Raw genomic sequence first — 23,680 nt, 5'->3', positions numbered from 1 at the left:
GTCTGACAACCAGTATGGCTTCAGAACAAACAGATCAACATCTCTGATGCTAATGGAATAGAAGAAATTACTAATTGTTTAGAAAAAGGAAGTATGTAGTAGGAAAATTATAGATCTAAAAAAAGCGTTTGATACCATTGATCACAATATATTACTTGATAAATTGGAACGGTATGGTATCAGAGTAGTAGTGCTGAATTGTTTGAGAAGCTATTTAAGAAACAGGCAAAAATATGTGAAGATAGGTGAGCATAAACTACCATGCACGGATATTAATTGTGGAGTATCTCAGAGGTCAGTATTAGGCCCAGATTGTTTGTTCTGTACATAAATGATATATGCAGAGTATCAAATATTGAAATTTGTACTTGTCTTGTGCATACAGCTTGTAAATTGAAAACTTCACAGTGTATAATTACATCTACACAGTCTACAGTTAAGCAGTGAGTTCATGTGATTGTGTATCTTTTTCAGGTCAAGTCTAGATGAGTACTGCCCAACAGAGCAAGTGGATTCCATTCAGAATAGAGTACTGACTGTGCTTGAGAGCCTGTATGGAGTGCTGGACGTGCACAAGGACTACGACAGCCCAACCACAGAGACACCATAGAGCCAAACATAGATATGTTTACCTGTTTGAGTTATTTTGGATGCTATATAGATGAAACATATTTGAGCACACATATGCAAACACTTGCACTTCTATAAAGTCATACTCATTCATATATACAACAAGAACACATGATATTTCCTGGGGTGTCCAGATAGCATAGCAGTCTATTCCGTTGCCTACCAACACGGGGATCGCCGGGTCGAATCCCTGTGTTACCTCCGGCTTGGTCGGATGTCCCTACAGACACAATTGGCCGTGTCTACACGTGGGAAGCCGGATGCGGGTGTGTGTCCTGGTCGCTGCACTAGTGCCTCCTCTGTCAGGCGGGGGCATCTGTTCAGGGAGGAGGGGGAACTGGGGGTAATAGCGTGATCTTCACACGCGCAATGTCCCCCTGGTGAAACTCCTCACTGTCAGGTAAAAAGAAGTGACCGGTGACTCCACATATATGGGAGGAGGCATGTGGTAGTCTGCAGCCCTCCCCAGATCGGCAGAGGGGGTGGAGCAGCGACAGCGACCGGGACGGCTCGGAAGAGTGGGGTAATTGGCCGGGTACAACTGGGGACAAAAAGGGGGGGGGGGGGAGAATACATCATACTTCCCATTTAACTGTTTGAGAAATAGAAGATATTTTTCTCATGCGCAGTAAAGATTTTCATGTTCTTCTCTTATGTACTGTGATGAAATGATTTAATTAACAAGTCGCCGTGTAAATTCATTGCTCAATTCTCAATTCTTTGTTGAACATTGTCCTAGGCATATTTACAAATCCCATACAAATCCCTGAAGCAATTAGTTGCCAAACTCGTTTTGTTACTTTTCATGGCTAAAAAGAGACTGTTAACTGCAATCCTCCAGATTACTCCTATTTGAGACAGCTTGCAATAAAACAGAACTTGTAAAATTGATTATTTATGCATGATATATAATTTCTTATGTCAATGCCCTAACTGGTTCCAAAAAAAAAAAAGCCCATGTTTTAGTTTGGATAGGATTAGAAATTATAGCTCATCCCAATACAAGTTTTGGAGGTGTGGGCTTGATTTTGAAGTTTGCTGTGAGGCCAAGGTTCTTTCCAGTGTATTTTATGGTATGTTACATGTGTAGTTGTCAGGGCAGGATATTAGTTTAAGCTAAGTTGTTACATGTGTAGTTGTCAGGACAGGATATTAGTTTAAGCTAAGTTGTTACATGTGTAGTTGTCAGGGCAGGATATTAGTTTAAGCTAAGTTGTTACATGTGTAGTTGTCAGGGCAGGATATTAGTTTAAGCTAAGTTGTTACATCTGTAGTTGTCAGGGCAGGATGTTATTTTAAGCTAAGTTTTATTCACTTGATTCCAACATTAGCATGTTTTAATTTATTTGTCAGTTTGGGTTTTATCAATATTTATGAATATTTGACATTTGGGTTTATTGGTTTTGATGTGTGTTGATCAAGGTGATAAACAGCTGTGATCCCCCCCCACACACACACACACACAGCTCAGGAGTGGCCAACACAGGACAGTGCACTTTTTAAGCATTGATTTGAGACAGGTGGGGGGACTGAAGACAGACACCAACGTGGCAGGAGAAGCGTGGAGTTTCACATACAATAGAGTTTGGACTGCGGAGTTGAGGCTGCTCCACCGAGGAAGTCTGCTGACAGAAGACAGCCATACAACCAACACAACTACACACAAAATACATTATCACGCACTATGTGCACTACTGAATCAACATCAACAAGACAGCCGATTTTCAACAGCAACAACTCACACGCACACCACTGTGCACCATAGAAGCTTTTGCAGCATCACCATCACATCTTCCTTTATGTCACTCAGCAACCAGACTGCACACGCACACCACCTGGCACAACAACTAGGAGAGTGCACTCAGAGTGCAGATCACCGCCAGATGTATCTCCGCTTTTCCAGTACTGGACTTGGCAACGAACCACCCCATTTTTTCGCCTACGGAGAGAAGGGGCCCTATGTTGTCCTCACTACAGTACAGTGTAGGAACTGCAGTTATACAACTAGCTAAACTCTTTCTTGCAAAATGATGACTTGAGTCGTAGTAAGCATTACTTGCTGTTTACTGTGGCTCTTTACACCATCTTACACAGACAGAGTGAAAACTGAAACGAAAACAATACAATTACCATCCTGTTGGTAGCATGTGTTTTTTCAAATGTAAATACATGTAAATAAAACCCTTTTAATTACAAACAAATCAAATGCTTTTTCATGTAAATAACTTTTTAACATTAACTTATAAGTATAACAATGAAATTTTTTACTCACAACATTGCCTTTGTGGTGTTTACAGTGTGGGTTATCTCATATTTCCTTGGGTTTGTAACTTTAAACAAATTCAGCCGGCTTCCTTAACATGACTGAGAGGACGTGATGACTAACACTTATCAACATAAAGGTATTTTCAAAATAAAAGTCCACCTATCATCATGCCTTAAAGGCAACACACTCCCTGCCTGGCCTCTGTGAGGTCGCCACTCATCCTGTGAACTAAGTGGGTTTCTGAACATCAGCCTTTGGTCAGAAGTAAGATGACTCCTGAGATCGGTCTGAGGAACTTATTTCAACATCCTTGATCCGGGGTCTTTAATTCCACCTTTCTCACTCTTCCATCTTCTCCAGGGACGGCCTTTGTGATTATGGCCATTGGCTGGTTGTTGCGAGCAGCTTGATCGTCTCTGAGAAGGACAATGTCTCCTTCTTGCAGGTTTTTTGGGGAACTTGGTCCATTTCTTCTGGCTTTGTAAGGTGAACAAGTACTCTTGACTACCAACGGTTCCTGAATTTGTTGGCCAGACTTTGTACTTGTGGTGGGGAGGTCTTTGTCTGTGAAGTCTCCTGTTTAGTCTTTGTTGGCGTGATGCAAAGCATTTGACTGCTTGTTCTCAGTTGTTAAGCAAATGTCGTCTCGGCTGTCTGAATGGGAGTGGAGCTACCCAACTATGTGACTCATTCCTGTTAACTTCTTCATCCATCAGATTCAAAAAGATCTCATTTTCAACTGAAGATGCCAGCTTGTTGTCATGTTCGGTGTGTGTAAAAAAGGCTCCGACATTTATAGGTGCCCGCCCCTTTAAGACTGCCTGCCCCTTTAAGACTCTGGCCAGATTCTCCTGCTGTGAGTGACGCAGCCTAGGTTTAGTTGTAGTTTTGCTAGATGCCTTGCCTAGCGCACGTTGAGACTTTGTTCGTGTTATACGTATACAGTACATGTAGTTTTCCCCTGCAATTCTCGTGTCTACGTGTATAGTGAATTTGTCCTCGTTTGTCCTTTGTTGCGATCCAGCTTGTTCTTTGAGTCACTGACAAAAAAACTCGCTATAATTTATGCTGGATTTCAATACAGTTCACACAAACGAAGTCCACGTCTCCTCTTCATTCCTGTGTTCTGACTGACACACCATCCTGTTTACTCTCTACCTAAGACAAACTAGCCATTCCAAATTATCCCACTAGCAAATTGGTCCTTCGAGCCGGATGAGAGTATTCAGGATGGAATCGAATCAGGCGAAGAGAGATATCCTGATGTGAGGCCTAAACGACAGATACATCCACCTGCCAGACTGCAAGACTACGAGGTGGACTACGTGGGATATTGCCAGAGAGACCTGCCAGAATGGAGCCTGCCACCTCCAACCCTAGAGATGAGAGTGTCACCACCATGGGAGGGCCCAGTCCAGATGACCCCCTTCCCGACATCCCAGACTTGCCCAGAGAGCTACCATGGGAATGCTGCTCAATACGAGATTCCTCAGCTAGCCCCAAGTTGCACCCAATGGAGAGATCGGTATAGTGATGCCTGGCCTGCACACACACTCTCATATCAGCAGAATCAGTATACCTCCCATTCCCATTCGGAAATGAGAGCTATACAAGAGGCGAATGCTAGGCTGCACCAAACACAACAGGCCTTCCAGGCAGGTCTGAAGGAACTTCATGAGGCACGAACTGAGCTGAAAGAGCTAATTGAGGTCGCCCGCTCACTGAAAGCAGACGCAAGTCGGGGACCCAGCCTAGCCTCAAACTACAGCACCTACGAAGCTGAAGCCTGGAGCCATCATGTTAAAGCGGAACCGGAGGAGGAGGAAGACTGGCCACCACCCCCACCATGGCCTGAGCTTGATGAGTATCTGCAAGGAGGTATGAGCAAACTTAAACTGCATAAACAAGAGTTCGACAGCAGACAACTCTACCACACTCCTTACAACAATCCGCACCTGCCTTCCAAGCCTCCACCCCCATAGAAAAGCATCCTCAGCCTTCAGCCCCTGCACCCAAGAGGATCCTGTCCTACCCCCCTCCACAACCCTCTCAGCCGCTGTCACGCCCTGCTCCAGCACCTGCAGGCTTCATGCATCCGACGCCTGCACAGGCCTATCATCCCTCAGCATCTACTGGGGCGACGCCGACTATGCTGCTACCTAACCACCCTATGCAGCTTTCTGAACAGGTGTATAGAGGCCCCAAACCTACTATCCCAAAGTTCATCCACCCATACCCCAGTGAGTTCACAAGGCTTCGCATAGCTTTAGAGAACCTACTCCCATCCAACGCCACAGAACTCTTCAAGTACCAAATACGTGTAGATCAGCTGAAGCTGGAGGACGCTACGCTTATAGCTGATGCTTATCTCAACTCACCAACCCCTTACACAGACACCATGACAGCCCTCCACGACAAATATGGTCAACCTCACCAGCTTGCCTTAAACAAGATAGCTAGTGTCCTAGGGGCCCCTGAAATCAAGCGTGGAGATACTGCAACTTTCCAGAAGTTCTCCCTCCAGATACAGTCATTGGTGGGCATGCTGCAGACCTTGGGTCCTGACGGGGAAATCGAGCTGAAATGTGGCTCACATGTAGCTCAGCTGTTGAGTAAGCTCCCCGCAGAACAGCGAGCTGACTTCCGCCAGCACCAATTCAGACAGTCCAAGGCGACCCCCACTCTGTGTGATCTGTCTGAATGGCTTCGTTACGAGTCGTGGTGTCAGGGCTTTGACGCTCAGACCACCGGCAGAAGCAGCAGAGACAAGCAGCATGTAAAGACTGACGTTCGCCCTGGGAAACGGACAGTGACAGTCCTGCATGGCACTGGAGAGCCTTCAGAGACTGCCTCCCAGCCACAGAAGGAGAGTTCAGAGAACAGGGACGGCAAAGGTAAAGTCCATTGTGCCTACTGCGAGAGCACTGAGCACTACCTCAGTCAGTGCAGGGATGTCGCCGAACTTTCCAAAGACCAGCTCAAAGAGTGGATCCAGGTTAACAAACGGTGCTGGCGTTGCGCGCAAAAACATCAAGCAGCCCAGTGCACGTTGAATAAGCCCTGCAATATCTGCCAGGGAAAACACCTCCGTGCTCTTCACGAGATAAATACAAAGCCGGCGAAGAGCAGCAAAGAAACAGCAGCTAATGAAGTGAGCTGCTGTACCAACTCTATTCCTAATTCCCTTGACCTGGACAGACCTGGAGTTGAAAATCGTGCCTTGTTAAAGGTTGTCCCGGTGCTCGTACACTATGGAGAGCGCACCCTGGACACCTTTGCAATCCTCGACGACGGGTCCGAGAGGACCATGCTACTCTCAGCCGCAGCTAAGTCCCTTGGCATGAAAGGCTTCCCCGAAGATCTTCCTCTGTGCACAGTCCGCCAGGACATCGAAGTGGACACTCTGTGTCCTTCCGGGTCTCCACAGCTGCAAACCTCCAGTGTAGCTATAAGATAGATGGTGCCTTCACTGCCAGATGCCTCAGATTAGCCCAGCATACCTACCCCGTTGACCGCCCGCAAAGGAAGTTCACCCACCTATGTGGCCTTCCCATACCTGCCCTGAAGGAATCCAAGCCATTACTCCTGATAGGCTCTGATCATCCCCATCTGATCACCCCTGTGGAGCCCGTCAGGCTCGGCCCACCTGAAGGCCCAGCAGCAGTCCACACCAGGCTTGGGTGGACCCTTCAGGGCCCCGTCCCACCCATGGGGCAGCCAGCCCTTTATACGCAGTGCCTGTTCACCTCATCTCCGCCACCAACTGATGAGCTATACCAACACGTCGAAAGGCTTTGGCAAATCGACGCCCTACCCTACCGGCACGAGAGAGAGGTGACCCGGTCAAAGCAGGATCAGCAAGCGGAGGCAATGCTTGAAGCCAAGACGGTCCGTATAAGCGTAGGTGGAACCCTCAGGTATGCCACACCACTGCTGCGCCACGCCAACATGCCGCCATTGCATGCACCGAAGGAGTCGGTCATGCCCCTGCTACGTAGCACCGAGAGGCGGCTGATGAAGAACCCTGAGAAAGCAGACGCCTACAAGGCAGAAATGCAGAAGCTCATCGAAGCAGGAGCCGTGCGAGAAATCAATCAGGATACGGCTGACACAGAAGGTTGGTACATCCCCCACCATCTTGTCAGCCATAACGGAAAGAATCGCCTTGTCTTCAACTGCTCACACCAATACCTCGGACAGACCCTCAACCAGCACCTGCTAGCGGGCCCTACCCTCGGCGCCCCCCTACTGGGAGTCTTGGTTATATTCCGCGATTACCCTGTTGCAGTTAGTGGAGACATAAAAGGAATATTTCATCAGGTGCGCCTCCTCCCTGATGATCGCCCCCTGCTCAGGTTCCTATGGAGAGACTTGCGAGTTGATGAGCCTCCGAGAACGTTCGAGTGGCAGGTGTTGCCGTTCTGCACGACATGCAGCCCCTGCTGTGCCACCTACGCCCTGCAGCGCCATGTTGTCGACCACAGCCAGCCTGAAGATGACCGGAGATTCTCTGTGGAGAATTGCTTCTATGTCGACAACTGCCTACAGAGTGTGCGTACACCAGGAGAAGCCAAGCTGCTGGTGGACTGGCTCAGAGAACTCCTGGCCTCTGCAGGCTTCGATCTGCATCAATGGGCCTGCAATGATACAAGCGTCCTGAGCCACCTACCTCAAGAAGCCAGATCAGGAAGCCTGGACCTGTGGCTGGCACAAGATAAGTCCAACCCCCTGGAATCAACACTCGGCCTCAGCTTGAACTGGGAAACAGACTCTCTAGGCTACAAACACAGGCCTGTGGTCTACGATGCCCCAACTCTGAGGAATATCTACAGAGTCCTAGCTTCGCAATATGATCCCCTGGGGTACCTCCTACCCTTCGCTCGAGCGAAACTCATCATCCGACAACTATGGAGCAAACAACGTGGTTGGGATGACTCTAGCCTGCCCTCAGAACTCCTGCAAGCCTGGTCCAGCTGGGAAGCTGAGCTCGAGTCCCTACCTCTCCTTACCTTTCCGCGTGCCTACACACCTGCAGACGTCAACCTAGAGGGTGCCACCCGCGAAGTGCACATCTTCGCCGACGCCTCGGAGCAAGCCTATGGAGCAGTAGCCTACATGAAGACTGAGGACAAGGAAGGCCGGACGCACCTGTCCTTCATGCTTGCCCGCTCACGAGTAGCTCCTAGACGTCTGTTATCCATCCCACGCCTGGAGCTCTGTGCAGCTCTTGTGGCAGTGCAGCTGGCTCACATGCTACAGAAGGAACTTACCCTGACAGTAGCTCGCACCGTGTTGTGGTCAGACTCCACTACCGTACTAACCTGGCTGCACTCCCAGTCGTGCCACTACAAGGTTTTTGTGGGAGCCAGAGTAGCAGAGATCCATGAGCTGACGGGGGACTGCACTTGGCGCTATGTAGACTCTGCGAACAATCCTGCGGATGACCTGACTAGGGGGAAGACCCTGGAAGTCCTCAAAGAGCCAAACAGATGGTCACAAGGCCCTCCCTTCCTCCTTCAGAGTCCAGACACCTGGCCTGAGGGCCTCAGCTCTGAACCACCCGAGGATAGTGCAGAGCTCAAGAAGACCGCCTTCTGTGGGGTGACGGTTATCTCTCCGACAGCCTGGATGACAATGACTGCAACACCTGGCAGGAGCTCCTGGATGCTACTGCTCAAGAACTGCAGGGACAGAACCCCTCCAGTTCTCCACCCACTGCTGAAGAATATCGTTGAGCGGAGGTGACCATCTTTCAGCGAGCCCAACAACAGTCTTTTCCTGAGGACTACAAACTCCTTACCGCTAGGAAACCTGTCTCATCTGGCAGTCGCCTACTTACCTTAGCTCCTGAAATAGACGAGGCCACGGATCTTATAAGAATAGGTGGTCGACTCCGACGCCTAGAAGGCCTTGAGGATGTGACTTTAGTACGATGGCGATCTCCACCACCCTGGGCCAGAGAGGGTCTTTGCAGAACTGCGGAGGTCTTTCTGGATACTTCGCGGCCGAGAGGCCATTCGCAGACATCAGCATGCATGTCCTGACTGTCAGCGCTGGAGAGCTAAGCCTTCCGTCCCCAAAATGGCTGACCTTCCCGCCACCCGTCTCCAACTCCACAAATCAGCCTTCCACTCCACTGGTGTGGATTGTTTTGGCCCTACGTTAGTGAAGGAGGGCAGACACAACGAGAAAGGTGGGGGATTATATTCAAGTGCTTAACAACTCGAGCTGTGCACTTGGATCTCCTCCGAAACCTGGATGCCGATGCCTACTTCATGGCCCTGAGGCGTTTCACCGCCAGAAGAGGAACCCCTGCGGAGATGTGGTCAGACAAAGGGACCAACTTTAAAGGCGGGGATCGGGAACTTAGAGAGGCCTTTGCAAGCATGGCGCCAACCTTGCAGAAACAGCTTGCTCGCCAGCAGATTAACTTCTGCTTTAACCCCCCAGCAGCACCACACTTCGGCGGAGTGTGGGAAAGAGAAGTCCGTTCAGTCAAATCTGCGCTCTACACCTGTGTGGGGGCCCAACCCCTGCATGAAGATGTCCTTCTCACGGTGCTGCTGGAAGTTGAGGCAATCCTCAATTCCAAACCGCAGGGTTATGTGTCTGCAGACATCGCGGACGTGGACCCCGTGACTCCAAACAGTCTGCTCCTGGGGCGGCCTGATGGATCACTCCCCCAAGTGGTCTATCCTGAGACGGAGATCTTGAGCCGCAGACGCTGGCGGCATTCGCAGATCCTAGCTGACCAATTCTGGTCCCGATTCATCCGGGAGTACCTCCCGAGCCTACAGACCCGACAGAAATTGCACCGTTGGACATGGACATGTAGTCAAGGTTCACCGCAGCGACGATGGGTGTATCAGATCAGCTGATGTAAACATCAAGGGACATGTGTACACCCAGCCGGTAGCTCGGCTGGTGGCACTACTGGATCTCCCGTCTGGGGAGGATGAACCTTCGCAGAGCGCAGTCCCCCCTGAACTTGACTGATGAGCCTTTAGTTGGAAGCAAATGTGCCCTGCACATTTGGGGGCGGCTGTAAAAAAGGCTCCGACATTTATAGGTGCCCGCCCCTTTAAGACTGCCTGCCCCTTTAAGACTCTGGCCAGATTCTCCTGCTGTGAGTGACGCAGCCTAGGTTTAGTTGTAGTTTCGCTAGATGCCTTGCCTAGCGCACGTTGAGACTGTGTTCGTGTTATAAGTATACAGTACATGTAGTTTTCCCCTGCAATTCTCGTGTCTACGTGCATAGTGAATTTGTCCTCGTTTGTCCTTTGTTGCGATCCAGCTTGTTCTTTGAGTCACTGACGAAAAAACTCGCTATAATTTATGCTGGATTTCAATACAGTTCACACAAACGAAGTGCACATTTCCTCTTCATTCCTGTGTTCTGACCGACACACCATCCTGTTTAGTCTCTACCTAAGACAAACTAGCCATTCCAAATTATCCCACTAACAGTGTGATTAAATATAGTTTGTCCGAACATCTCTTCTGCAGCCTTACTGGACTCTGAGATCCTGTCTTGCACCTCTCTGCCATGATGAATCTTTTCTTCGATATGTAAAAAGCTTGTGCAGGGTTGGAGGGGAGAGGGACGGTCATAGTCCAGCACAGTTGTCTTAAAGGTGTTGACTGTCGGCTTGTGTGTGTTTCCCAAACAAACTTCTCCAACTAGCACCCAGCCTTGGTCTAGGCGTTGGGCGAAGGGGGCGTCTTGAGGGCTGTTGACTTGTTCTCGTATCTTGTGCACTCTAATTAGGTCTCTGCCAAGCAACAGGAGAATCTCAGCAGCAGGGTCAAGCTCTGGGATGTGCTCTGCTGCCTTGACAAGATGTGGGTGATGTAGAGCTGCATTTGGCGTTGGGATTTCAGACCGATTGTTGAGTATATGGTTGTGCTCTATGAGTGGGGGGAGAGAGATTGTGACCTTTCCATTGAGTGACTCACAGCATAGTCTTCAGCCCGTCGGCAAGATGTTTCTACTGTGCCGGAACACGTTCTCAGAAGAGTAAGAATATGGTTCACATTTGATGTTGAACAGCTCAAAAAAATTGGACCTTGCTAGCAACCGGTTACTTTGGTCATCCAGGATGACACAGGCCAGGGGTGGCTAACCAGGTGCCATGGAGAGGCATGTGTATGCCGGTTTTCATTCCAGCTGGCCTTCACACCAGGTGATTTCACTGATTAGCAACGCTTCAACCAAAGAGGAAGAATTTATCAGTGAAATCCCCTTGTGTGGAGTTGGGTTGAAATTAAAACCTGCATACACATGGCTCTCCATGGCACATGGTTAGCCACCGCTGACATAGGCCTTGATAACTTTTTCCGGTTGACCGTTGCGATATACTTTCACAAGGCAAATCTTGGAACAAGACCGGCTGACCAGTGTTCGTATTACCCCGAGGCTTTCGGGGGTGCCCACCTATTTAGTGTTTTCTGTGTGTGTGTGTGTGTGTGTGTGTGTGTGTGTGTGTGTGTGTGTGTGTGTGTGTGTGTGTGTGTGTGCGTGTGCGTGCGTGCGTGCGTTGGAGCGCAATATTTCAATATGATGTCATCAACACAAACGGTTCCACTATGCTTTTTGGGAGGCCCCAGTTCCACATTATTTGTAAAAGGTGTGCATTAATTTATAGGGTGATGCTGGGTGACCACGGGGCATATACCGTATACAGTATATTACACAATAAGAAATGCAAATACCACAATACACCTTTTAAAAATGTATTAGCCTTCTTTTTTATTTTTTAACATTCTATAAATCATCCCATTTTAAGACATACAAATACCATTACCATATGCCTTTTTAAAATCATTATTTCATTTTTGCCATTTTACAAATCATCCCATTTCAAGCTGTCTGTCCCATCATATCCAAGGTGTGCCAAAGCCATCATCGACTCGCCACCTATTGGATGTAGTCCCAAAGTGGCCTCTTTTCCTTTCTCTTGACATCTTTCCCCAGCTTCCATGAAGTTGAAAGATGATGGCCGGCCTTCAGCCATGACCTCACGAAAGGTTTTGGGTTAAAATATTCCAATGGGGTCCATTAATGTCCAAAAACAGAGGTGCGCTTAAACTCTGCTCCCGTAGACGGTTCCGCTTCTTGCGATCAATGTCACTGAGCGCAGAGAAACCTCTTTCGCACTCTGCAGAGCTGGGTAGAAAAGTTTTAGCAGCAACAACAAGTCTCCTCAACGTGCCCCCTTCAGTGCCCTGCAATTTCCAGTCTCTGTTCTCCTCTACAGCCTCCCTCGACGGCTCCCCAAGCAGCTTGGCTAGTTTGTGGACCTCTCGTTCACCAAACAGAAGCAGCTCGCCGCGATCAGCTGGCCAGCAGCTTTTGTCCAGCGGTTTGAGTAGTTGTACAAGATCAGAGTCGGCTAGACGTTTCACTAGATTGTCTGCTACAGACTGGTGAAACTGCAGTCTGTTGATGTTCTCTTTGCCATCGACCAGTTGCACTCCATGAAATGTGGCCGTTGCAATGTGCTCCTTGGCTACGTGGAATGATTTGCCGCCCGTTTCTTTCATTGCTGTTAACACCGATAGCTTGTGTGATGTCACGGCTTGACTGATTCAGAGTTGTATCTTTCTTCTGTAGATTTAGAGAGACAGTTTGGAGCTAGCGTAGAGCGTCCTTCATACATGCAAGATCAGCAACAAAGCCTTTGCTTACGAGCTGATTATGAAGGCCACTGAACTTCCGCCTCTCGGCATCCATGCGCTTTGGATCCTCACTAGCTTCCTTCAGCTGTTTCGCCAGAGCAGGAAAGTCTTGCCATACAGCCTTGAAAGTTTTTAAGCTACTGGCAACCCAGCGTATCGTGAAGAGTTTGCCTATCTGTAAGAGTCTTGTTTCCAGTGCCAGCGCAGCTTCTTTCAGAAGCCTGGTATTTTTGGGGGATTGATGGCAGATTGCATATAACTTTGAAATAAAAATGTCAAAATAGTTGGTTCCTGTAACTGCTTTAAGTGAATCGTGGACGGCTGGTTCAAGCCGGTGTGCCAAACAATACACTGCCTGACCATTGGAGAAATCTGTTTTAAGTCGGGCAATAAGTCCAGACACCTTTCCGGTTAGAACGGAGGCCCCATCTGTTGCGATACTACTTACATGCTTGCGCAACCACTCATCGTCTAACCCAGCATCACATAGACTTTCTCTCAAAGAGGAGTAGATTGATGCAGCATCCGTGCCCTGTTTTAGCTCAACCAAGTCCACGAAGATATTTTCTAAATCACCGTTGCCACTGATGTCAGACCTAAGGTAGATGATGAGGTAAGGGATCCCATATACTGAGCTTTCATCTATTGAGATGCTAATCGGTGAGTTTGCTTTTTTCCAGATTGGATATTATTGTGCGTTTCATTTCGCTGCCTAAGTGGGTTGTAATCTCGCCACACGAGTAGTCTGATCTATGTACGTTTGCCATTTTAGACCCGTTTTGTTCTTGCAGTTCTATTAAGGGGCCCATCTTCGTGAATGACATTAGTTCTTTTGTAATACATCAAGCGGTTCTGAATGCTGCCTCTGTCTCATCAAAGTGGTGTGCACTAGCCTCAATAATAATGTTGGGTATCACGTCCCTTTTTCTCTGTTTGGCCATTTCTTCGGCTTGTTTGTGCGCGACACTGTCCTTGTGTTTATATATTTTGTTGCGCATAACTTTTGCACTGGCACTATGCACACTTCCTTTTCCCCAATCACTGGATACGTGAACCCCTCTCTAGTATTTTTGCTTCTTTACATGTTAAACATCAGATGTAAACCTCATTGAAAAAAAAAAAACCATGTTGCTGCTCCTGCCACTCCTTGCTTTGGTTCGCACTCCACACTTTCGGAAAGTCTGAAGTAACGGGTCGACGTGCTGCTCCGGACTCCGCCGTTGTAGCTAGGCTAGTAGCAATGGCTAGCATTAGCTAGCTGGACAACTTCCTTGCTCGCTATCTGCTCCTCCACTTTCTCAATTTCTTTTCCATTTTTCTCGTTGTTTGACCTTTTAGTAAAACCAAACTTTGTCGGGTCTATTTGTTTTCGTTTCGACATTTTATACTATTTTCCATCTGACATCTAATTTTCATCTGACGTGAGGCACATAACCGACGACGTCGGCACACTGACACTATGACCTTCAAACAGCCGAACAAGTGTGATCCGATAATTGTCAGCTAAACAATAACAGTTCCCCCTAGTGTGTGCACATGTACATTACTGTACTGTACTGTACATTACATCAAAATTATAAGTGGATTTAATGTATAGAAATGGGGAACTCGTGAACTTTGTATTGTAACGTGCATGGATAAGTAGACACGTTGGTCCTTGACTAACGGGTCGGACCCTTTAGTCGACTGGTTAACGTTGTCGCTTGCGGTACAGGACATACGGGCTCGCGTCCCGGTTGTGGCGACGGTATCTCGGACTGCCCCCCGAATTCGCTACATTGGTGTCAGAAGTGGGATCCGGAAGTGCGCAGATCCTCAGAAGTCTCTTCGGAGCGCGGTAATAACAAAGCGCGACGGCGCGCTTCCGGGGAGGGTGACGACTGTAAACTACTAATAAGACACGTTAGTCCCTAGCTAACGGGTCTGACCCTTTAGTCTAGCGGTTAGCGATGCCTCCTGCGGTGCGGGCGATACGGGTTCGCGTCTCGGCCGCGGCAGTTCCTGTGGTTGCGTTGTCCGCCGAATTCGCTACAGTATCTAGGTATGCCATGGCCAGAACTAGGTATGCCGGGCACTCCCAGGCACCAGCGTGACTCGAACCCAGCGCCTGACTTGTTTTCCTGTTCCACAAACTTCAGTTCAGTTTGAGTCGACAACGGCTGTAACGTTGCTTTCTTCTCCCTCCCCGCCGTTGTGTGGTGCAGTTGAAGGAGCTTTGATTTGAGGTGCAGGGCCCAGAGGCATAGCTGAGTCGTGATAGGCGCTATCACACTCCGTACACTTAACTGTAGTAGCACAGTTCTTCACTGAGTGGTTGAGCCACAACACTTAAAGCAGATTCCTCTTTCTTTGAGAAAAGTATTTCTGTCCTCCAGATTTTTGGCTCTGAAGTCTTTACATAGCTTGAGGGGGTGTGGCTTGCCATGTATTGGACAGCGTTTGTTTTGGTCGTTGACACTTTTCACAAGACTGTTTGTGCTCGACCCTGTTGAGGAAACATTTGTCTTGTGAACCGAAATAGGGTTCATTGTGCCTTTATAGAAAGGGTTTTCGTGTAAGCCATTACCACTTGGAACAGTGAAACTGGGGTCATTCCTCTTCCGTGCCTCATAGCATAGGAACCTGGTGAAGAATTCAAATGGTGGAAACGGTCTTCCATTTTCTTCTTTGTGCCTCGAACCAGCAGAAATCAATTTTTCTTGAACCGCATAGGGTAGTTTCGCAACTATGGGTTCAATCCCACGTGCAGTATCCAGGTAGGACAGGGCTGGGAAGTATCCATCCTCCTTGGCACACTGTAGTTCCATTAGCAAGTCTGCTAGTTCCCGGAGATTCATATGGTCTTTCCCTGAAACTCTTGGGACATTGTCAAGCCGGTTGAAAAGATACTTTTTGATCATTTCAGGTGCTGCTTAACATTCCTGGAGACGTTCCAAGATCTTTTTGAGTGCTGTGACTGGATTCGTTACGTGTACTGACCGTAATGTTTGACGTGGTCGCTGGATTCCCTACCGAGCCATTTGGTCCTCAAGTCCAATTCCTCAGTGGCTGTGAGACCTAACCCTTGAGTGGTGTTAATGTATGATGACTGCCACGCACGATAGTTTTCAGACTTATCATCAAATTGATGTTAACTTGAACTTACCAGGTCGCGCCGAGCCTAAGTACTGTGCTAGGTGTCTAGTTGTGGGTGCACCGTGGTTAGCTATTGGCATATGGAAGGGCTGTGCAGACTCATTCAAGTCAGTGTGAAATATTTTTGAATTCCTTCGATGGTCACTTTCTCCATATGGAGCCTGATTTTCCACTTTGTTTGCTGTTGGCACATACACATCATCAAAACCGTCTTTGGCTAACATAGGGTGGCTAGTGTTATTACAATGTAATGGCTCATTTGGAAATACAGAGGGCCGCCATCTTGTGGTGAAAGGATTGTTAGGGCTTACTTGGAAGGTGTAATTTGCAGGGGGCTGAAGTGTTGAAGGGCTAGCATTAATGACCGCTTGCACTGGGGAGTCAGCAGGCGGATGGCTTGTTTGTACTCGTGGGTCAAAATGAGACTGGGTCACTGGATGTATTCACTTGATGCTCCATTTTGTCTTCCTCTGATGGGCCCTCTTCATCCAACACAACACAATTTTCCATTGCACCTGCTGCTTCCCACACAGCCACTTGGGCTTCGACAGCTGCTGCCTCTCATCAGATAGCGAGCGTTTCTAGCTCAGCATCCCTTCTTGCCTTTTCTGGCTGCGCTTCTAGGTCTTAAGCTGCTTTCTCTTTCTGATATTCAGCTTTGTCGGCTTTTTCTTTCTGTAACTTAGCCTCCTTATCAGCTCTCTCTAGTTTAGCTTTAGCTTCTTGGTCTGCAAATGCAAGGCGCACTTTAGCTTCCTTCGCTTTAGCACGAGCTAGTTGACGAAGTAGATGGCCGTGAACTTCTACTCGCCACTGAAATCTTGTCGCTTTGGTTTTCTTCCATGTTACCACGATGCACAACACCAGCCTTTATTTGTCTTTTCACTATATTGTCCCCACTACAGTGTCGTGTATTGATTACGTCATTACGTCGCGCTTTGATGCGGAATGGAGATGAAGAATAAATATGGAGTAAAGTGAAGCGATGTGAAACGTGGCTCTCGGTGTGCGTATGATTTAATTCGGTTCTACTTGGGATAATATGCAAGTTAGAAGTGTAACAGTGACGGCGAGGATACTAGATTCCAATAGTTAAATCTGGAAAGTGAGTTTAGTTCGTCCGCGAGATGGAGAACACCAACGTGCCAAAGTTTGATTGCTACAACGAGCCTGCTACGCTAGGTCCTCGTTGGAGTAGATGGCTAACGGCTTTCGAGTTGTTCACAGATGGTAAAGGTCTGATAATGACGGACAATGTCAGCGCAAGTACAAAGATTAGGAGAAGAGCTTTACTTTTGCATCACGCAGGGATAGATGTGCAGGACGTTTTCTCTACCCTTGACGACACGCGAGGTCCTGAAGATTATGCCAAAGCAATGGATGCACTGAATAACTATCTCGTGCCTCAGGTGAATACCGCATTTGCGCGCCAGACTCTCTACCAATTGTCACAGAACAATGGTGAGACTGCACAGCAGTTTGTAACACGTTTGCGCCAGACAGCTAAAGACTGTGGTTTTGGGGCGGATATGTCTAACCAGCTCAGGGATGCGGTGCTGAGTAAATGCACGTCAGAATATGTGCGGAGAAAGCTGCTTGAGGAGGGTTCGGGACTGACTTTAGCCAGAGCGCTAGAGATTGCTGCGCAGTGTGAAAGAGTAGAACAACAGATGGCAGCAATGAGAGTGAGTAACACGGACGTAAAGGCAACCGAGACTGTGAACCAGGTATCCAAAGGGAAATGGGCCAAGAAGAGCCGAAAACGTGAAGGGGAAGGAATTGGAACGAGAACGTGTGCTATCGTTGTGGGCACGGAGACCACTTTGCAAAAGATGAAACATGTCCAGCACGTGGGCAAACCTGCAGGAAGTGCGGTGGTAAAGACCACTATGCGAAAATGTGCAAATCTAAAGGTGGCAAACAGTCAGTGAAATATGTAGACTCAGAAAAGGAAGAGCAACAGGATAAAGATTATGCATTTGTAGTACGTGACAGTAGAAATATTGATAGATTAACATTTAATGTGGGTGGTGTAGACCTAGTAATGTTAAATGACTCAGGGGCTACGACCAATATAGTAGATGAAAACACATGGGAAGGACTAAAAAGAGAAAAAATTAAGTGTCAGTCCTCCACTTCAGACAAAAAGCTGTATACATACTCGTCAAAGGAACCACTACCAGTGATGTGAAGATAGGGAAAAGGGAAACCCAAGCAGAGTTCACAGTAGTAGCGGGTCAGGGAATACCACTACTAGTGAGAGAGACAGCTATGGAGCTAGGTGTGCTAAAAGTGGGTGTAGATGTAGCAGCGGTGACTGATATCAGGGCAGAGGTAAAGAGGAAGTACCCAAAGCTCTTCACAGGGGTTGGTAAGCTCAATACCAAACAGATCAGTCTGCACATCGACAACGACGTGGAACCCATAGCACAACCACTTAGAGGTTGTGGCGGATTCCATCAGCCGCACTTCCAGCTGCTTAAGAGTGGGTATCTGCCACAACCAGAAACATACGTCCCTCCAAAGGACCAGCAAAATCCACATGGATTCTCTGCCATGGCGTCCCCAGCAATGGCTATGAATGCAGCGGGGAGAGACTGGGAGACTTCTGGCTGCATTGACATGAATGAAACACTTTGGCCTGCTGTTCAATCTGAGCGTCAATCCCCGGCCACCAGATGTAACTACGACCAATGGCTTTCAATTTAACCACTAGTGGGTGCCCCAGATGCAGCTCTTTCAGTAATTGTCTCAATTTTGGGGGCACATTTACCCGGTTGCCCCACAGAAGGTACCCCTGGACCACTGTGAGCTTATCTTTCCTTAAGTAAAAGGGTGTCAAGGCAGTGTCCTGCCCTTTCACCACAGGAAACTGCCCTGACAAAATCATGTCCACCACTTGAGAGAGCACTGGGTCATCCCTTGTTTCTTTGTGAATGTCTGTGATGAATACAGGCAGGGAGTCCAGGTGCTGTATCACCACTGTATCCACTGAACCCGGTTTGTCCTTGTGTGCTACCTGCAGCCGCAGGCATGACAGGCCATCCGCACTGCCATGATCACATGTGATCACGTGCCATGAGCATTCCTGTACTGAATCGTGTAGTTGTGAGCTGTTAATACAAGGGCCCATTGTTGAAGCCTAGCAGCTGCCATAGACAGACGGAATAGCTTTGCTGGGGCTTAATATTGTTGTCAGTGGCCGGTGGCCAGTGAGTAGGGTGAAATGACACCCATACAGATATGCAGGAAATTTGCATACGCCAAATATTTCAAGGGCTTCCCCTTCGATTTGAGCATAGTTTTGCTCTGCTTTGCTCAAGGTTCTGGAGGCGAACGCCATGCGTCCCTCTTGACCATCAGACATCATATGAGAAAACACCATGCCCATGCCATAAGGCGAGGCATCACATGCTAGTCTGATCTGCAGTTGGGGATCATAATGAGTCAGTACTCTCTCTGAGAGGAGCTGTTCTTTTGCCATACACAACACTTTTTCGCACTCCAGAGACCATTTCCATTGTGCCCCCTTGTGTAGTTATGCTTGCAAGGGGCTGAGTTTTGTTGCCATGTTTGGAACAAATCTGCCATAATAGTTTATTAATCCCAGAAAAGAGCGGCACTGGCTTACATTCATTGGGGCAGGGGCCTCTGGGGATTTGTGGAGGCCTGTGGCATCGATATGTCCCAGGTATTCCAGTGAGCTTTTTAAAAACTCACACTTTTCATGCTGCAGCCAGAGGTCAAGTTTCTCCAAGCGACTCAGCACTGTTTTTCAGGTGATCAGTGTCATCACATCCAGTTACTAGGGTGTGATCCAGAAAAGAGTGCACATTGAGGATCCCCTGAACAACTTGGTCATGACTCGCTGGAAGACAGAGGGCGCTGACATTATTCCCAAAGGCAGCCGGTTGTAACGGAACATTCCCTTGTATGTTGTGATGGTGAGGTATTTGTGGGAGCTCTCCTGGACTGGCACATGAGAGATCAAGTTTGCTGAAACCCTAGTGCCCCGCTAAAGAAGCAAACAAGTCCTCTATCTGGGGGATGGGATAATGTTCAGCACAGAGGATGGGGTTGATGGTTACTTTAAAATCCCTGCAGATGCACACACACCCTTTTTCTTTGTGATTGGCACGATGGGGTGGCCCATTCACTGAACTGGGGAAATCACCAAGAGTTGTTGTAGGCACTTTCAGCTTCTCTGAAATAAGGGAGACTGCTGCCCCAGTGTCTAGATCCATCTCTACTGTTTGCCCCTCTATTTCTGGCCTGACCCAGATTGCAGAAGATGCTGGATTGTCCCGCTGTATGACATTTCTTCTCCACATCCCATCATTAGCTACATCTACCATGTTCAGGGCTAATTCAGCGTCTGAGTGTCGTATCAGTGTCACTCGGCTCAGCACTAGTGTCCAGCTTATTAACCTGTCTTTGAATTTTCCTTCCTTTTCCTTTTTCTCCCTCGCTGTGTTTGCTGCTTTATTTCCCTGCTTCTCTCTTTGCATGTGCGTGAAACGTGGCCTTTCTTATCAGGGCAGTGGCAGATCTGATCTTTGTAGAAGCAGCCACTTTCAGTATGATTTGAACTACCACTCCGGGTGCATGTCCTCCCTGGAGTTGATGAGGGACGTTGCATTCACCTTCATGGAGCTGGTAAGTGGCTGGGACTCCCTTGCCACCGTCTCTATAGAGATGGCGATTTCCACCACTTTCTGGTAGGTAAGGGCAGCTTCTTTTAGTAGTCTCTTCTGTATATACTTGGTGTTGAGGCCGCAGACCAACCTGTCCCTCAATGCATCCTGCAGATAAGCTCAAAACTCACAGTGCTCTGATAGTTTTTTTTCCAGATCTGCGATATGCTGTGCTGTTGTCTCCTCTCCACTTGATTTCTTTTGTGAAAGCCATATCTTCCAGATATCACAGTGGGTTACCGGGAGAAATGGGCTCGTAGTATTTCCATAGTCTGAACATAAGTTTTCTCTATCGCCTTACTTGGGGGTTTTATTTTTTTGGATTTGCCCCCCTTTTTCTCCGAAATTGTATCCAGCCAATTACCCCACTCTTCTGCTCCACCCCCTCTGCCGATCCAGAGAGGGCTGCAGACTACCACATGCCTCCTCCCATACATGTGGAGTCACCAGCCACTTCTTTTCACCTGACAGTGAGGAGTTTCGCCAAGGGGAAGTAGCGTGTGAGAGGATCACGCTATTCCCCCCAATTTCCCCTTCCCCCCGAACAGGATCCTCGATCGACCAGAGGAGGCACTAGTGCAGCGACCAGGACACATACCCACACCCGGCTTCCCACTAGGCTCTGTGCATAACTGTAGTCCACTGACTTCCGGTTTCTACTGCAGCGGTCATACCAATTTCCTGTTTGTTGGCGCGTGCTATTGACAATGGCATGTTATGAGGATGAGTCCTCATAATTGTGGACATAACTTGATATGTACAACTTGAAACTTTTCACCCGATTGCTGGTAGGTGCAGGTGAAAGTTTGTTGACTATTCTGTGCATGTGCGTGAGTGTTAGCATGAAGGAGGTGGATATTTAATGTATCATTTTCTTCAATGTCTTTAGAGGAAAAATTGAAAGCGAAAAGACTAGTGTAACAGCGTCCAAACGATGTCCAAATAAAACAAAAGAACAAATGACAAAATCTAAGTTTTTGTTACTTGGTTTCAACGAAAGGACTGGCTAACGGCAAGTGTAGCTTAAGAATTCCCTTTTCTGTTTCCCATGCTTGATGTTTGGAGGAGAGAGGACTTGGACCCAAAGAAATTGTGGATTTGAAACATTTATCCAACAAAATTAGGAAACGTGTGCGTGTGTGTGTGTGAGTGAGTGTGTGAGTGAGTGAGTGAGAGAGAGAGAGAGTGAGTGAGTGAGAGAGAGAGAGTGAGTGAGTGAATGAGTGAGAGAGTGAGTGAGAGAGAGAGACAGAGAGAGAGTGAGAGTGAGAGAGAGAGACCTTTGACCTTTAACCAAGCCTTTAATGTTCCAATTCTTCAGTCACATCAAGATAACATCAACACAAATACTCATATACATAGTGGAAAAACACAACAATTGCCATACACAGTAAAAACAAAAGGAAAAAATAAAGGATACACCTTCCCCCTAGTTCCCCTTTTTTCAAAGATTAAGAATAAGCACTTGGTCTTCCACTGTGCACAGCACATCCCTATGTCCCCACATAGAAATAAATCCTTCCAGGTTTGAACTAAGTTTGAAAAACATGAACTCTACTTTCAGCTGAGCAGCCATTAGACCCCTGAACATAAGCATGGCGTCTGTGGACCCCTGTGCCTTTCATCTTGTTCCGTCTGCTAAGCCAAATGCTCATTTTTGCCTGTCCTATCAAAAAAATAATCAAGGTGACACGGCTGCACTGTGCTGCCATGTACCTCGGACCAAAGACAAACAGGCTGTCTGCAAGAACCTCTCCTAAACCTCTGAGCCACCGCTGCAGTGCAGAGAAAAGAGGGCCCAACCTGGGACATCTAAGCCATAAGTGCTGTAGGGTTTCCTCATCATTGCAGAAAGAGCATCGACTCCCTACCCTAGGATCAAAGTGTGCCACATGTCTGTTCGTAGCCACAGCCCCGTGTACCACCCTCCACTGTAGATCCGCAGTGCGTTTCTCAATGGGGGGTTTGTACAGGGACCTCCAGCTGCCCCTGGGGGATGAGCCTGGTGCCAACAAACTCAACCACCTCGACTCCTGCACGCCGGCTAGTGATGTTCTGTTGAGAACCTTTACAGTGACTGCGTACAAGGCCTTCTGTGATGTACTTGAGAGGTCATGTAGTTCTGGCGTTTTGAAGGACAGAATGGCCCCCTTAACTTCTTCCTGCTCCTCCACTGCTGCACGGACTGACAAAGATGGAAAGACAGGCAGCATAGCTGGCTGATCCTCTCCACACTCCGCTCCTAGCGCCTCCCTGAAGAAGCCAGGAAGCGCACTGATCACTTCTCCCAACAATCTCTCCATCAAACGAAGAGATTTAAAGCCAGACTCTTGGCTCAAAATGCCCGCCGTCTTCCACTGTCCTCCTGATCTGAGACACGCTAATTTCGTAAGTCCAGCTCTTATGAGGGATCTCTGTACACTTATGGAGCTGAGCATCCTGCAGTGTATCAGTGGGTTATGGAACAGTGGTTCCTCCCCTACACTGCCATAGAGCTGGGAGTAGTCCCTGTTGGTGCGCAAGACTGTTCCCCAAGCGCGGAGAACAGATTGATAGAAGGGTGTTGTCGTGAAATCGATGCCAGCCAGGTCCAGAAGGAACAGGTGCTTGTCATAGTTTAGGTTCATGACCCTCCGAAGCAACACAACACAACACTGTTTCACTCCAAAGTCGCTGGTCATGGTATAAAAGGCGCTGCACAGTTTGAAGGCGAAAGGCCATGATGCGACTGCGGAGGTCAATCAGGCTCTGGCCTCCTTCTAGCACTGGTAGGAACAGTACAGCAGACTTGGTCCAGTGAAAGCCTCCCCAGAAGAAGGCCACCAGCGTCTTCTGTGCTTCCCATATGAGCGTGTCCGGAGGTTCTACAACTGTAAACCGGTGCCAGAACATCGAGGCAATCAAGTTGTTAACAATCAAGACTCTCCCCCTATAGGACAACTGAGGCTGGATCCAAGTCCATCTAGACAATCGGGCACCAACCTTTTCAGTTAATCCCTCCCAGTTTTTGCTCAGGAAGCGGTCACTGCCTAGAAAGACACCTAGGCATTTTATCCCTTCTGTATTCCACTGCAGCCCCGCTGGTAATGTCGGATTTTCTCTATTGTTCCACTCCCCCAGCAAGAGACCCTCGGATTTTGACGAACTGACTTTTGCAGAGGAAGCTTGCTCGTATAAGGCCAATTTCTGCTTGAGAAATTGTGCATCGTTTTGGGTTGTTATGAAAACCGTGACATCGTCAGCATATGCTGATAAGCTAACTGCAGTGGTGATCTTC

At 48.1% G+C, this 23,680-nt stretch overlaps 1 protein-coding gene across 1 annotated transcript in view; it reads left to right on the top strand.

Moving 5' to 3' along the window:
- The window catches only part of c14h5orf22 (chromosome 14 C5orf22 homolog), a 48,300-nt gene extending 45,480 nt beyond the window's left edge, over window positions 1–2,820 (top strand). The window contains exon 10 of the mRNA XM_056293149.1: window positions 475–2,820. Coding sequence (XP_056149124.1) covers window positions 475–610 — 136 coding nt within the window. The 3' untranslated portion in view covers window positions 611–2,820. The remainder of the gene's footprint in view (window positions 1–474) is intronic.
- Window positions 2,821–23,680: the final 20,860 nt, after the last annotated feature.

Source organism: Lampris incognitus, chromosome 14 (assembly GCF_029633865.1).
Source record: "Lampris incognitus isolate fLamInc1 chromosome 14, fLamInc1.hap2, whole genome shotgun sequence".
Classification (NCBI taxonomy): domain Eukaryota; kingdom Metazoa; phylum Chordata; class Actinopteri; order Lampriformes; family Lampridae; genus Lampris; species Lampris incognitus.
The sequence above is the reverse complement of the archived record's forward strand: the minus strand, read 5'-3'. Positions and strand labels throughout refer to the sequence as shown.